The 13,346-nt window shown below is 38.2% G+C and overlaps 1 protein-coding gene across 2 annotated transcripts in view; it reads left to right on the top strand.

The window, feature by feature from the left end:
* The window catches only part of CDKL5 (cyclin-dependent kinase-like 5), a 228,076-nt gene that overhangs the window by 80,247 nt on the left and 134,483 nt on the right, over positions 1 to 13,346 (top strand). For both annotated transcript variants that reach the window (XM_011940216.1, XM_011940217.1), the window contains 2 exons: positions 400 to 622; positions 4,097 to 4,131. In XM_011940216.1, the coding sequence (XP_011795606.1) occupies positions 559 to 622; positions 4,097 to 4,131 (99 nt within the window). In that variant the 5' untranslated portion in view covers positions 400 to 558. The remainder of the gene's footprint in view (positions 1 to 399; positions 623 to 4,096; positions 4,132 to 13,346) is intronic.

Genomic DNA, 13,346 nt, shown 5'->3' with positions numbered 1-13,346 from the left:
TGCCCTATCTTAGAACACAAACAAACAAGTTTCATGTCACTGTATAAAAGCAGGTATCTAAGTAGAGTATAGTATTTGTTTGTAATTCTTTTTGTTTTTAGCTTTAGGAGAGTAGATAGTGAAAATGCTGTTTTCAGAAGTTACCTATGGTTAATTCATTTGTCCTTGTCCCCTAAAGTGTGGTTATATTATTCATTTCAAATACAGAGAGGTGCATTTGTTTGTTTGTATTCGTTCCATTTTGGGTTCTTCGCTCCTATTACTGTTGGTTTCTTCTTCATTTCAAGTGTATAAAACATTAAAATGGATTGAAAAATAGCTATACAAAAAGGTAAGATTGGTTAATAGAGTACTGCAAATATAAAATTTACAGCTTTTAATTGTGTTTGTTTTTTTCAGGGAATCGTTTAATACTTCTTGATTGCAACAAGTATGTGAAAGTTCCCACCAGCCAGTGAGAATTTCTTCCTTCAGAAGGTTTTTGTTCTTACCGCACAGCTTTCTGAGTTCTTTTGGTGCCATGTTTTGTGGCTTGCATCAAAAGAGGAGTTTGTCTTCATGAAGATTCCTAACATTGGTAATGTGATGAATAAATTTGAGATCCTTGGGGTTGTAGGTGAAGGTAAGTTGGAATTTTTGCATTCCTTGAGTTTTGAACAATGAACAGTTAGTTATTCTTACCACCGAAATGTTACTAATCAGATCCTGTTAATTTAGCCTGTATCAATTCACATGTGTGTCTAAGAGTAAAATATTAAAAATAAAATTACTCTTAAACAATTTGGGTCTCTCCAATAAAAAATTAATAACATTTTAAAATCTTTTAAAGTTTAATAAATCAAAGATTTTTTTTTCCCTTTTTATTTTAAAAAGAGCCGCAGTATTACAACAATCTTGACTGCCTTCATTCTTTTTAGCAATCACGAATTCCTTAGTCTGCATTTTTTTCTTGGTTACATTTTATTTTTATATCAGCTAGGCTTATTTTGAATAACTTAAATTTCATTCATTCGTTCATTCATTCGATACAGAGTCTCAACTGTTACCCAGGCTGGAGTGCAGTGGCACAATCTCGGCTCACTAGCCTCTGCCTCCTGGGTTCAAGCGATTCTCCTGCCTCAGCCTCCTGAGATTACAGGCGTGAGCCACTGTGCCCAGCTGATTTTTGTATTTTCAGTATAGACTGGGTTTCACCATGTTGGTGAAATTGTACTTAATACCTGGTAAATAAACAAATAAGTAACTTCTGTTTCTTTGAAAATGAGAGACTGTGTTTTGTAAATTCTGAGGCACACAATTTTATCTCTGAAATCAGGGGGGATCTTATAATCAGTATGATGTCACAGTTTAATTGGCAGCTCTTCTTTTCCTAGTAGTACATAAAATAATGCTCGTGACCAATGATATACCATTGATTTGATGAAATATGATGTCATTTTGTATAAACCGACTCCTAAAAAAAAATCATTTCTTCTGATTTTTCTTGCTTAGTTTTTGCTCTAGACTTAAAGATAACTTTGGAAATTTTGATAAATGATTCCGTTAACAGAGGATAAGTGATTGTAATTATAGTTTCTTAGCATTTATATCTTTAAAGCATATGTTACAAAAATTTCATATTTCAGAATTTTCAAATAAACTTTGAATTCCTAAAGGACTGTAAAAAATTTACCTATGTGAACAGCAAAGCTGTTTTTAAGTTGGCAAATCCTTTTCAAATACATAGAAACAATTAAAATAAAGAATTTAATCGTTGGATGCTTGTTTCAAGATCTGAAGTTCAAACTATACAAAACAAATAGATCTTTGTTCCTTCACTAGTCAACTCCTCTTCCGTTTCTTCATCGATGTTATGTAAAAACTCATTCTCAGTGTCTTGCCTACCATCTGTTCTGGAATAGCCTGTTTTATTTTTCAAAAGTATTAGAATTAGAGACCAATGCAATAAAGCTGCTGACTGGAGAAGGCTAGCACATAGGGTGTAACAAGATTAGAATGTTCCAGATTCTGGGCCTAAGTTTTTCTGGATCATAACTAGTTTTTCTCAGTATAGCCATAGGTGATCATCTTCTTTGGGACTGGCTCAAAATTAGCAGACTGATATATATATATATCTCTGATATATATATCTCAGAATCTTTTACTTTAAGTTGTAATCAGAACCACCATTGCTGTATGTTTCTTTCTTTGGAAATCACTTCACATATTTTTTTGGCTAGGATATACATATAAAGTATATAAAAATCTTTCGCCAGGCACAGTGGCTCGTGCCTATAATCCCAGCACTTTGGGAGGCTGAGGTGGTGGATCACAAGGTCAAGAGATCCAGACCATCCTGGCCAACATGGTGAAACACTCTCTCTACTAAAAATACAAAAATTAGCTGGCTGTGGTGGTGGGCACCTGTAGTCCCAGCTACTCAGGAGGCTGAGGCAGGAGAATTGCTTGAACCCAGGAGGCAGAGGTTGCAGTGAGTGAGCTTGTGCCACTGCACTCCAGCCTGGTGAGAGAGTGAGACTCTGTCTCAAACAAACAAAAACAAACAAACAAAAAAACCTGTCAAGCAAACTCTACATTCTTGTAGTTTAGAACAGGGTATTTTTCACCCCATAGAAAAACTGACAGAGAATTGAACAATTGCCTGGCAATTGTGAAGTTAAGTTAGATGGTTGTAATGGCTGTTTCTGTGCTAACTGTGATAATAGGATTCATCCATCTCTACCAAAGTGAGGGAGACTTGTTCAGGTCCCGTAGACTCTGTTGGAGACACATTTCCTAATTTTGTATCCCTGAAGCCCCCTTCTCATAGATGAATGCAGGCTTGCCAGTCTGCTAATGTTAATGTTCTTGATGTTTCTGTAAAGCTCAGCTATCATTCATGACATTTTGATTCTCTTAGTTAGATTTTTCACAATATAATTTTAACCTCAGTTTCCTGGGTACCTCGCTGTCAACTCTGTTCTACTTCTAAGGAAGAAGTTTATTGCCTAGATAATAGGATAAGTAACCCCAAAGGTGGTTACTTGTTGAAATACACCAAAGACAGTGGGAGTGCTTGTGGCCTTTGTGCATGAACTGAGTCTTTATTTATGGCAAAAGGTAGCAAATCCTACCAGCTATTAATTGGAATACTGAGGCCTGGACTACCTTGCCGGTCAGGAGAGACATTCAGCTGGGTGTGGTGGTGCATGCCTGTAATCGCAGCACTTTGGGATGCTGAGGTGGGAGGATCGCTTGAGGCCAGGAGTTTGAGACCAGCCTGGGCAACACAGTGAGACCATGTCTCTACAAAAAAACTTAAAAAACAAAACAAAACAAAAAAAGAAGAGGGGCATTTCAATATCCTAGAGGAAGATTTTAATGTCTTCTAGAACAGATAGTGTATTTGGTGGGCTCTGTGCTTGAGCTTACTATTGGGATGTCATTAGCGCTTAAGGTTTTTTTTGTTTGTTTGTTTTCGCGCCCAGGCTGGAGTGCAGTGGTGCGATCTAGGCTCACTGCAACCTCTGCCTCCTGGGTTCAAACAATTCTCCTGCCTCAGCCTCCTGAGTAGCTGGGATTATAGGCACCTGCAACTATACCGAGCTAATTTTTGTATTTTTAATAGAGATGGGTTTTCGCCATGTTGGCCGGGCTGGTCCCGAACTGAACTCAGGTGATCTGCCAGCCTCGGCCTCCCAAAGTGCTGGGATTACAGGCGTGAGCCACTGTGCCTGGCCTAGCTCTTAAGTTTTAAGTTCCATAGAATTTTCTGAGTTAATTTTCATTTATTCTCCAAGTTCTTGAGACCAAATCTTGTCTTCATAAATGTGTAAGCCTACATTTAAACATATTGCCAGTGAAATTTTCTTTAAAAAGAAACATTTAAAAATACTTGTTGGAGGAAATGACTTGTCTATACTCTTTATAATAAATGTATAATAAAGTATGTTCCATTTGTATGTGGCTCATTATTGCATTATCACTATAGAATCTTGTCACTTTAGTGGTCATTATTATAACACTGAGAAGCAATGTCAATATAGCAGAGCTTTGATTTCTTCAAGACCTGTAGTTTGTATGCATGCCCTTGATTGCTTACTTCTTTTTATTATAGGAGCCTATGGAGTTGTACTTAAATGCAGACACAAGGCAAGTACATTATTTTTAAAAAGAAATATCTGTATATGTTTAACTGTTTTGAAGCTAATGTAGTGCTCTGTGCATGTGGGCATGTACAGGTTAAGCATTCCTTATCTGAAATGCTTGAGACCAGAAATGTTTTGGATTTTTTCGGATTTTGGAATATTTCCATATATATAATGAGATACCTTGGGGATGGGACCCAAGGCTAGACATTTATGTTTCATATATACTTACTACATATAGCTTGAAGGTAATTTTATACAATATTTTAAATTTTTGCCTAAAACAAAGTTTAAACACTTATATGTGGAATTTTCCACTTGTGGCATCATATCAGTACTCAAAGTTTTGTATTTTGGAGCATTTTGGATTTTTGAATTAGGGATGCTCAACCTGTAATTAAAACTCTGGTTATGATGATGTTGTTTAATGAAGTGGAATTAATATGTGAATGCTGCCAGAAAGAGACTACTTTTAGATAAGCTTGATCATGGTTGGGTAGTCCTTAGTTCTTAGCAATCACGTGCTATTTTTTTTTTTTTTAATTGACCTATGCCATGCACCTCATAATGACATTGAGGTCAACAGTGGACAGCATGTACGATGGTGGTCCTGTAAGATTAAAGATATGGTATTTTTCGTTTAGATAAAAAACATGTTCAGATACACAAATACTTGTCATTGACTATGGTACTCAGTAAGGTAACATTGCTATACAGGTTTGTAGCCTTGGAGCAGTAGGCCATACCATGTAGCCTAGATGTGTAGTAAGCTATACCATCTAGGTTTGTGTAAGTATACTCTATGATGTTTGCGCAGTGATAAAATCACCTAATGACATATTTTTCAGAATGTATTCTTGTCATTAAGTGATGCATGACTGTGTAAAGTGAAAAGCTGCCTAATGGGAAAAGAGAAAAGGTGGTGGGATGGGAAGAAGAAAGCAGGGCAGTGACAGATTTAATTTATGTTCAAGTACTTATGAGCAAAGAGAAGTTTTTTGTTTTTTTTTTTTCGTGTAGACCTATTAACTTAGATTGCTTGATGCATTTGAATCCAGATTTTGAAGGGTAATAAGGTAAGTGTTTAGATATGAGCTAGGACTTAGGATAATAGTGTAGATTATGATTACTGGCTATAGTTGATTACCCTTGAACAGCTGTGAAATGAACCTTACTGGAAATTATTTTACTATGATAATAATCACAAATTATTCAGAGAAGTTATTTGAAGTTTCCATAGCTGTTGTTCAGTGGTAAGCATGTTTTACTAGGAGAGTAACTTTCAGATGGCAAGTGTTGAAACTGTAACAAACATTAGTTTAAATATTTTTCTATTATGGCATACCTAGTCTGAGTATTTGGCTTCATTTGCATATAATTTGTTAAGACCAAGGTTTTAAGTTTTTTCGTGATATTTTAGAATGATATAATTTATGTCTGTGATGATTTTAGCAATTTAACCCAAAACATTTAAACTCCTGAATCTGTCATCTATTGAAAATAATATATGTGTGTGTATGTATGTAAATACACAAATAAATAAAGATGATACTCTTATATTTGCTCTTCCTTTCCTATTGTACAAAATACTACCTGCCTTTTGGATTTAAGCCTTCGTGACAGTTAATATATTTTTATGTTTAGATCACAGATCTCTTACTTCCATGCAATGGCTTTTGTATTCTTCTTGAAATTGAGTGTTTGAACTATTTTATGTTAATAATAGTTATCTGAAGATCTCTTTACCATTAAATTTTCAAAAATGGTTCGAATACTATTGGTTCTTGATTAAGGATGATTAAAAATTTAAAACAATAAATATAATAAATTTGGCACCTTGAACACCTTGTTAAGAAATGTTATTGTAGTTTGAAATTAAACAAATGAAAAGCTCCCTAATAAAATGCTAAATGCTATACTTTTAATGACTTGCCTTTAGTTATAAGTTTCTGAAGCTTAAAAAAAATTCCTGGGTGGATATTACTTGGGAGAAATAGGTTATTAGTTTCCAAGTTAAATTTGACTTTTTCCCGAACATAAAACCTCCTTTTATACAATGGCTCTGTTTATGCAACATTGCAAATGGAAGCTTCAGTTCTTCTAATCTTGGGTTTTAAAACTCAAAGATTTATGAGATATATACATACCTTACATATGTACATACACATATGCATACATATATTATACGTATACGTATATCTGATATATATTACACATCATGTACAGAGTCCAAATGTTTTCTCCTAGTCATTGTCCTACTTCAACCTGTGACCTTTTTCTCTATACTTCCTTGTAACTTTAAGCTCTCCCTCTGCCTTTTATATAAAAATAGTTTATTATTTAAATATATTGTTTTTATCTTTGTATTTACTCATTTGTTAAAATGGTTGTTTCGTATACCTAGCTCTCAAAACACACACTGTTGGTGCCAGCAGGATGGACCCAGTGTGAAAGTGGATGAGAATGGATATCTCTGCTCTTAGGAAACCAACTCTAAATGTGAACTCTGATTTTTAGTTACTGTGTATAGGGCACTTTGAATTACAAGGATAAATAAACCATACTTTTCTTGCCTTTATATGGCTTATGGTCTGTCTGAAGAGAGAAGAATAGATACTTAAAAAAGAAAAAAAGCCTGTGAGATTGCTGCAAATGAGATACATCTAAAACATTTCTCTCTTTGCTGTCCTTCACTACATGAGGTCATACACCAGCTCTTTAAGTGTTGATGATTTCTCCTTGCATGAGTCTAAAAAGATATCACTGGATGGAAAATTTAAAGCATAAATTAGTGCCTATCTCAGAGTATTATAAAACTCTTTTTTAGAATCTGCAGCTGTTTAGTCATTAGGCTTGTTATAGATAGTATATCCTTTTCCCAGCTAAAATCAGACCTTCAAATCTATACCCCATTATCCAAAAATAGAGAATTTGATGCTTCTGGTAAGACTGACGCTTTAGGGTCAAACAGCGGATTATTATGAAACTCATATTATAATTAAAAATGTATATAATCTTCCTGATTGTACTTATATATAATCAGGCCAATATATTTTGCATACCTTTAAAAATTTAGTGAAATGTTTATAAAAATGTCTAAGTCAGGTCTGTGTGATTGTTTATGCATAAATTGGGTATCTGGTTGAAAAGGTTGACTGTGGGTGTATATATAAATAAATAATTCTTAGCATGTTTTATATTTGTACAAGTATAGAAGAAAGTCACTGTTTTAATCTGTGTACTGTCGCAATAATTGAGAGGTCATGCTGACAAATATGTGTATTTTGTCTTTTGTGCATAGAATATGATGTTGGGCTGATCCAGACCAAAGGTTATACTTCCTAATTTACTGAAATTAATGCTGCTCAATTTCAAAGCAAAAATATAGCTCATACGATTTTTTTGACAGCTAAACAAAATTAAGCTGTATGTATTTATTGTATATATAAGTTGTTTTATATATATACATTGACATGCATATGAAATCTCTTAGCAGTGACTAAGCTTCTTTTTAGGACTTGTTATGACTACTCACATTTGAAAGCTGTTCTAGGCCGGGCACAGTGGCTCACACCTGTAATCCTAGCATGTTGGGAGGCCAAGGTGGGCAGATCACCTGAGGTCAGGAGTTGAAGACCAGCCTGGCCAACGTGGTAAAACGCAGTCTCTACTAAAAATACAAAAATTAGCCGGGCATGGGGGCGCATGCCTTTAGTCCCAGCTACTCAGGAGGCCGAGGCAGGAGAATCACTTGAACCTGGGAGGTGGAGGTTGCAGTGAGCCAAGATCACACCACTGCACTCCAGCCTGGGCAACAGGGAGAGACTCTGTCGCAAAAAAAAAAAAAAAAAAGATATTCTGGTTTGGACCTTTACCCTGCAGATATGCATAGTTAATTATCTTTTTATTTCTTTTTATTTGTATGCATGTTTCTGTTCCCCCCTCCTCCCCCTAGACGAAGTCTCTCTCTCACTCAGGCTGGAGTGCAGTGGTGTGATCTCGGCTGACTGCAACCTCCACCTCATGGGTTCAAGCGATTCTCGTGCCTCAGTCTCCCGAGTATCTGGGACTACTGGCATACACCACCATGCCCGGCTAATTTTTGTATTTTTACTAGAGATGGGTTTTCATTACATTGGCCAGGCTGGTCTCAGACTCCTGACCTCAAGTGATCTGCCCACCTCCGCCTCCCAAAGTGCTGGGACTACAGGCATGAACCACCGCACCCAGCCTTGTGTGTCTGTTTTAAAGTGCCTGTGAGATAGGCATGTTTTATAGCATGGTTTTCTTAGCAAAAACCCAAAAAGGTCATGCTTACAACAAGGCAAGGATAATTGAATGGGGTTGAAATAAAGACATTCAATTAGAACTTGAGGAAAGTGGGCTTGTACAGCTTGATAGAGAGAGGCTGGAGGGTGATGCTCATTGAGCCCAGGACAGGAAAGTGGTGATTCATGTAATTCGTTTCCTGTGACTGTGGTTGACTTATGAGAAGTTTTTGTTTGTTTTGAAGCAGTAGGTGACATACGCTTTTGAGATAGCTGGTTATACAAAGCTGTGAACATCCAACATTGGGGTATAGCCTGTAAGTGTTCAATAAATAATAATCTTACATTAGAGGACTGAAGATGAAGGATGCAGTAGAGAGCTGTTGCAGAGTAGCAGGGACCTGGTACTTGTGGAGGGATGAAAGATGATCCCAGGGACGTGAATGTGGTAAACTAGAAGCTTTGGTATTATTTATCTGACTGGGAAACTTATAAAAGATATATGAGTCTGAGGGGAGAAATAATGAGTTTGGCTTTAATAAAGAATAAAAATGGCAGCAGAATATAAAACCTAATATTAACAAATACTACCTATTGAGCATCTACCACATACTAGACACTCTGCTAGATGTCTCAATCACTACAACAAGATAGCCTCATTTTACAGATGAGGAGACTGAGTCTCAGAGGGTCTATGTAATAGGGCCAAAATCATGTGGCTGATAAATTGTGGAACTAGGCTTTGATCTGACTCCAGAAATAGCTAACTTGAGCATGAGATAGGAGCTGTCTCGTCTCGTCTCATCTCTTCTCGTCTCTTTTCTTCTGTCTCTCTGTCTCTCTCTCTTTCTCTCTCTCTCTCTCTCTCTCTCTCTCTCTTGCCCAGGTTGGAGTGCAGTGGCACCATCTCTGCTCACTGCAACCTCTGCTTCCCGGTTTCAAACAATTCTTGTGCCTCAGCTTCCCAAGTAGCTGGGATTACAGGCATGAGCCACCATCATGCCTGGCTAATTTTTGTATTTTTAATAGAGATGGGGTTTCACCATGTTGGCCATGCTGATCTTGAACTCCTGACCTCAAGTGATCCACCTCCCTCAGCCTCTCAAAGTGCTGGGATGACAGGCGTGAGCCATTGTGCCCAGCGTACTTTTTTTTTTTAATTGCTAAACAATTTTAAGAAGATACTTAAGGAAAAAGATCTGTCTCCTCTTAGAGAGGCACTCATAGAGAACCATTGTGTGTGGTTTCTGCTCTTGTCCTGGGTTTTGTTGCTGACCCAATTAATTGTAGAACAGTGTCTGTAACACTGAAATAGTCTCACCCAAATTCTAATTCTTTGTATTTTAATATTTTGTATTTGAGATTTTGCTAGACTGTTGATACCAGAAAAACTACAAATGCTGCTGTTGTCTTTTTTTTTCTAGTAAGATAGGGTCTCACTATGTTGACCAGGCTGGTCTTGAACTCCTAGTCTCAAACAGTCCTCCCATCTTGGCCTCCCAAAGTGCTGGGATTACAGGCGTGAGCCACTTCTGTTGTCTTTTTATCTATTAAAGAAATTGTGTCATTTTCCATGCTGATCTGACTTTTGTGTGTGTGTGTGTGTGTGTGTGTGACAGAGTTTTGCTCTTGTCACCCAGGCTAGAGTCCAATGGCACAATCTTGGCTCACTGCAATCTCCACCTCCTGGGTTGAAGTGATCTCCTGCCTCAGCCTCCCGAGTAGCTGGGATTACAGGCATGCGCCACCACACTGACTGATTTTTTGTATTTTTAGTAGAGACAGGGTCTCACCATGTTGGTCAGGCTGGTCTTGAACCCCTGACCTCATGTGATCCACAACGCCTGGGCCTCCCAAAGTGCTGGGATTACAGGCATGAGCGCCTGGCCTGACCTGACCTTTTTAGGGAACTAGAAGAGTTTTGGGCCTTTGCAAGCCTCCTGTTGGCCTTTATCCTCATCATCCAAATCTACATTTAGTTTATTGTTTGTGAGTTTTTTAGTAAACAGAGTAAGGGATTGGTCATGTTAGAATTAGTATTACCTCTTTCTACTCTGAAAACTTTCCCTCATTCCTCCTTTTTACAGTGATTCAGTTCCTAAATCATCATTTCCCCTCTCCCTTCTAGAGGATGAATTGGCTGGAATGCTTTTCCAGTTTACCACTTTCAAATCCTTGGGATTATCTTTCATCCCTCTTCCGGGACTGAGTCCCTGCTACTCTGCAACAGCTCTCTACTACATCTTTCATCTTCAGTTCTCTAATTTAACGTTCTTATTTATTGAATACTTATAGTTAACTTTAAAGTCCTTTTATGGTAATCATAAAAATATAATTAATTCAAAGAAGAGAACATCTCTTCTGCACTATAAGGTGAATAATTTCATTAGTCTCTGATAAATGTGCTTAAGTGATTTATACTAGCTCCTTAATGCCACTTTTTTTCAAAACTTCAGAAACAAAAATGAGTGTGAATCTTTTTTCCCCCTGCAGGCCTGCAATATATATGCACTGATTAACAAATACCTATATAGGCCAGGCGCGGTGGCTCAAGCCTGTAATCCCAGCACTTTGGGAGGCCGAGACGGGCGGATCACAAGGTCAGGAGATCGAGACCGTCCTGGTAACACGGTGAAACCCCATCTCTACTAAAAAATACAAAAAACTAGCCGGGCGAGGTGGAGGGCGCCTGTAGTCCCAGCTACTCGGGAGACTGAGGCAGGAGAATGGCGTGAACCGGGGAGGCGGAGCTTGCAGTGAGCCGAGATCCGGCCACTGCACTCCAGCCTGGGCGACAGAGTGAGACTCCGTCTCAAAAAACAAAAAACAAAAAACAAATACCTATATAGTGGAAACTCTTGAGTAATTTAAGCATAGCTCTTTATCAGTTGTTGAAACTACTTCAAAGGAGTGCATGGATCCCAGCACTTTGGGAGGCCAAGACAGGCGGATCACCTGAGGTCAAGAGTTTGAGACCAGCCTGGCCAACATGGTGAAACCCCATCTCTACTAAAAATACAAAAAAAATTGCTGGGCATGGTGCCGGATGCCTATAATCCTAGCTACTCAGGAGGCCGAGGCAGAATCGCTTGAACCCAGGAGGCAGAGGTTGCAGTGAGCGGAGATTGGGCCACTCTGCACTGCAGCCTGGGTGACACAGCGAGACTCCATCTCAGAAAATAACAAAGTAGTACATGGTGATCTATTTCTACATAAAAAGTAATCCAACACTGATTTACTGTGTAATTAGAAGCTGTAGTTCATATTTTGCAGTTTAAAGGTGTCTTTCATATATTAAAGCATTTTAATTTTAAAAAATCAACTTTTTTTTTTTGTTTTTAAAGCTACTTCCTATACTTAAAACCCCGTGTTCTAGGCATGGCATCATAAAGTAAAATTCAACCAGACATCTAAGAAAAATCTATTGAATGCCTATCAAATATTAGGTACTTAGCTAGGCACTGACTGCAAAAAAACAATAAGATGTAATTCTTACTTTTAAGGAATTTAACATGGATAAATTAACAAATATAAAGTCATGTTTTCTTTTTTCTTTTTTGAGAAAGAGTCTTGCTCTGTCGCCAGGCTGGAGTGCAGTGGCACAATCTCAGTTCACTGCAACCTCCACCTCCCAGGTTCAAGTGATTTTCCTGCCTCAGCCTCCCGAGTAGCTAGGACTACAGGCGCCCGCCACCACGTCTGGCTAATTTTTTTGTTTTTAGTAGAGACGGGGTTTCACCATGTTGGTCAGGATAATCTCAATCTCTTGACCTCATGGATCTACCCTCCTCAGCCTCCCGAAGTGCTGGGATTAGAGGTGAGAGCCACCGTGTCCCGTGCCCAGCCTTAAAGTCGTGTTTTCTGTTGTCAGGAAGTTTAACATATAGTTTGGGAGAGGTAAATTTGAGATAAAATAGTAGTTGACATGATAGTGTGAAACCTTCCCCCCCAATTTTTTTTTTTCCAATAAATTCTCCATTGAAGCCTGCTTTAGGAAAAACTCATGTCAATAATAAAGTAGGGCATGGGTGGTGGGGAAGCATTTCCCAGAACCCCACATGAGAACTACCATAAAGCTGGGAATAGAGTTAAGGAGTAACATTATTAGCTGATAATGGACTGAATGAGAATGGTATAGTGAGAACCTCTGTTTTACCTCTGTGTGTCAGAGGGCCCAGAATCCTTGGTGTAGTAATGATGGATTGTAGAACCTTCCCCAAATGGCACAGCTGAAACTTGATCCAGGAGGCCCAAGTCATTGCCGTTAAGACTCTACCATATTAGCATGGGCAGGAGAACCTCCCCTAGCTGTATAGGTCTGGAGCTGGCAAACTACTGCCTGTGGGCTGTATTTTATAAATAAAGTTTTGTTGGAATGCAGCCACAGTCATTTAAGTATTTTTTGTGCATGCGTTTGCAATACAGTGACGGTTGAGTAGTTGCGATAGAGACAGACCCACAAAGCCTGAAATATTTATTATCTGGCTTTGTATAGAAAGAGTTTACTGACTTCCAATATTGAACGAGCCTTAACTAGGAGAATATTGTGGGAACAGCGTAGTGGCCTTAGTGAACCACAGTCTCATTTTCTATTTGACTCTTTGCCCTTGGTGCTCTAAGAGCCTGAGGAATAAGGTTAATAAGGTAGGGGACTTCAGTGAAAATTACTTTTCCCTTGATCGGGGCTTGAGTAAATCCTTTGAATGGCTGGGCAGGAAGTTTTGTATTGGTTACCTCTTTTTTTTTTTTTTTAAATATGGAACGCTTCACGAATTTGCGTGTCATCCTTGCGCAGGGGCCATGCTAATCTTCTCTGTATCGTTCCAATTTTAGTATATGTGCTGCCGAAGCGAGCACTTGGTTACCTCTTTCACATGTCAACTGTCACAGCAGAGATGTGGAATTTGCTGGGTACTGGACATACAGAGACACATACAGTCTATTTACCTTC

Source organism: Colobus angolensis, unplaced genomic scaffold, assembly GCF_000951035.1.
Source record: "Colobus angolensis palliatus isolate OR3802 unplaced genomic scaffold, Cang.pa_1.0 Scaffold188, whole genome shotgun sequence".
Taxonomy (NCBI): domain Eukaryota; kingdom Metazoa; phylum Chordata; class Mammalia; order Primates; family Cercopithecidae; genus Colobus; species Colobus angolensis.
Note: the sequence above shows the minus strand (reverse complement) of the source record. Positions and strands in the feature narration are given on the sequence as shown.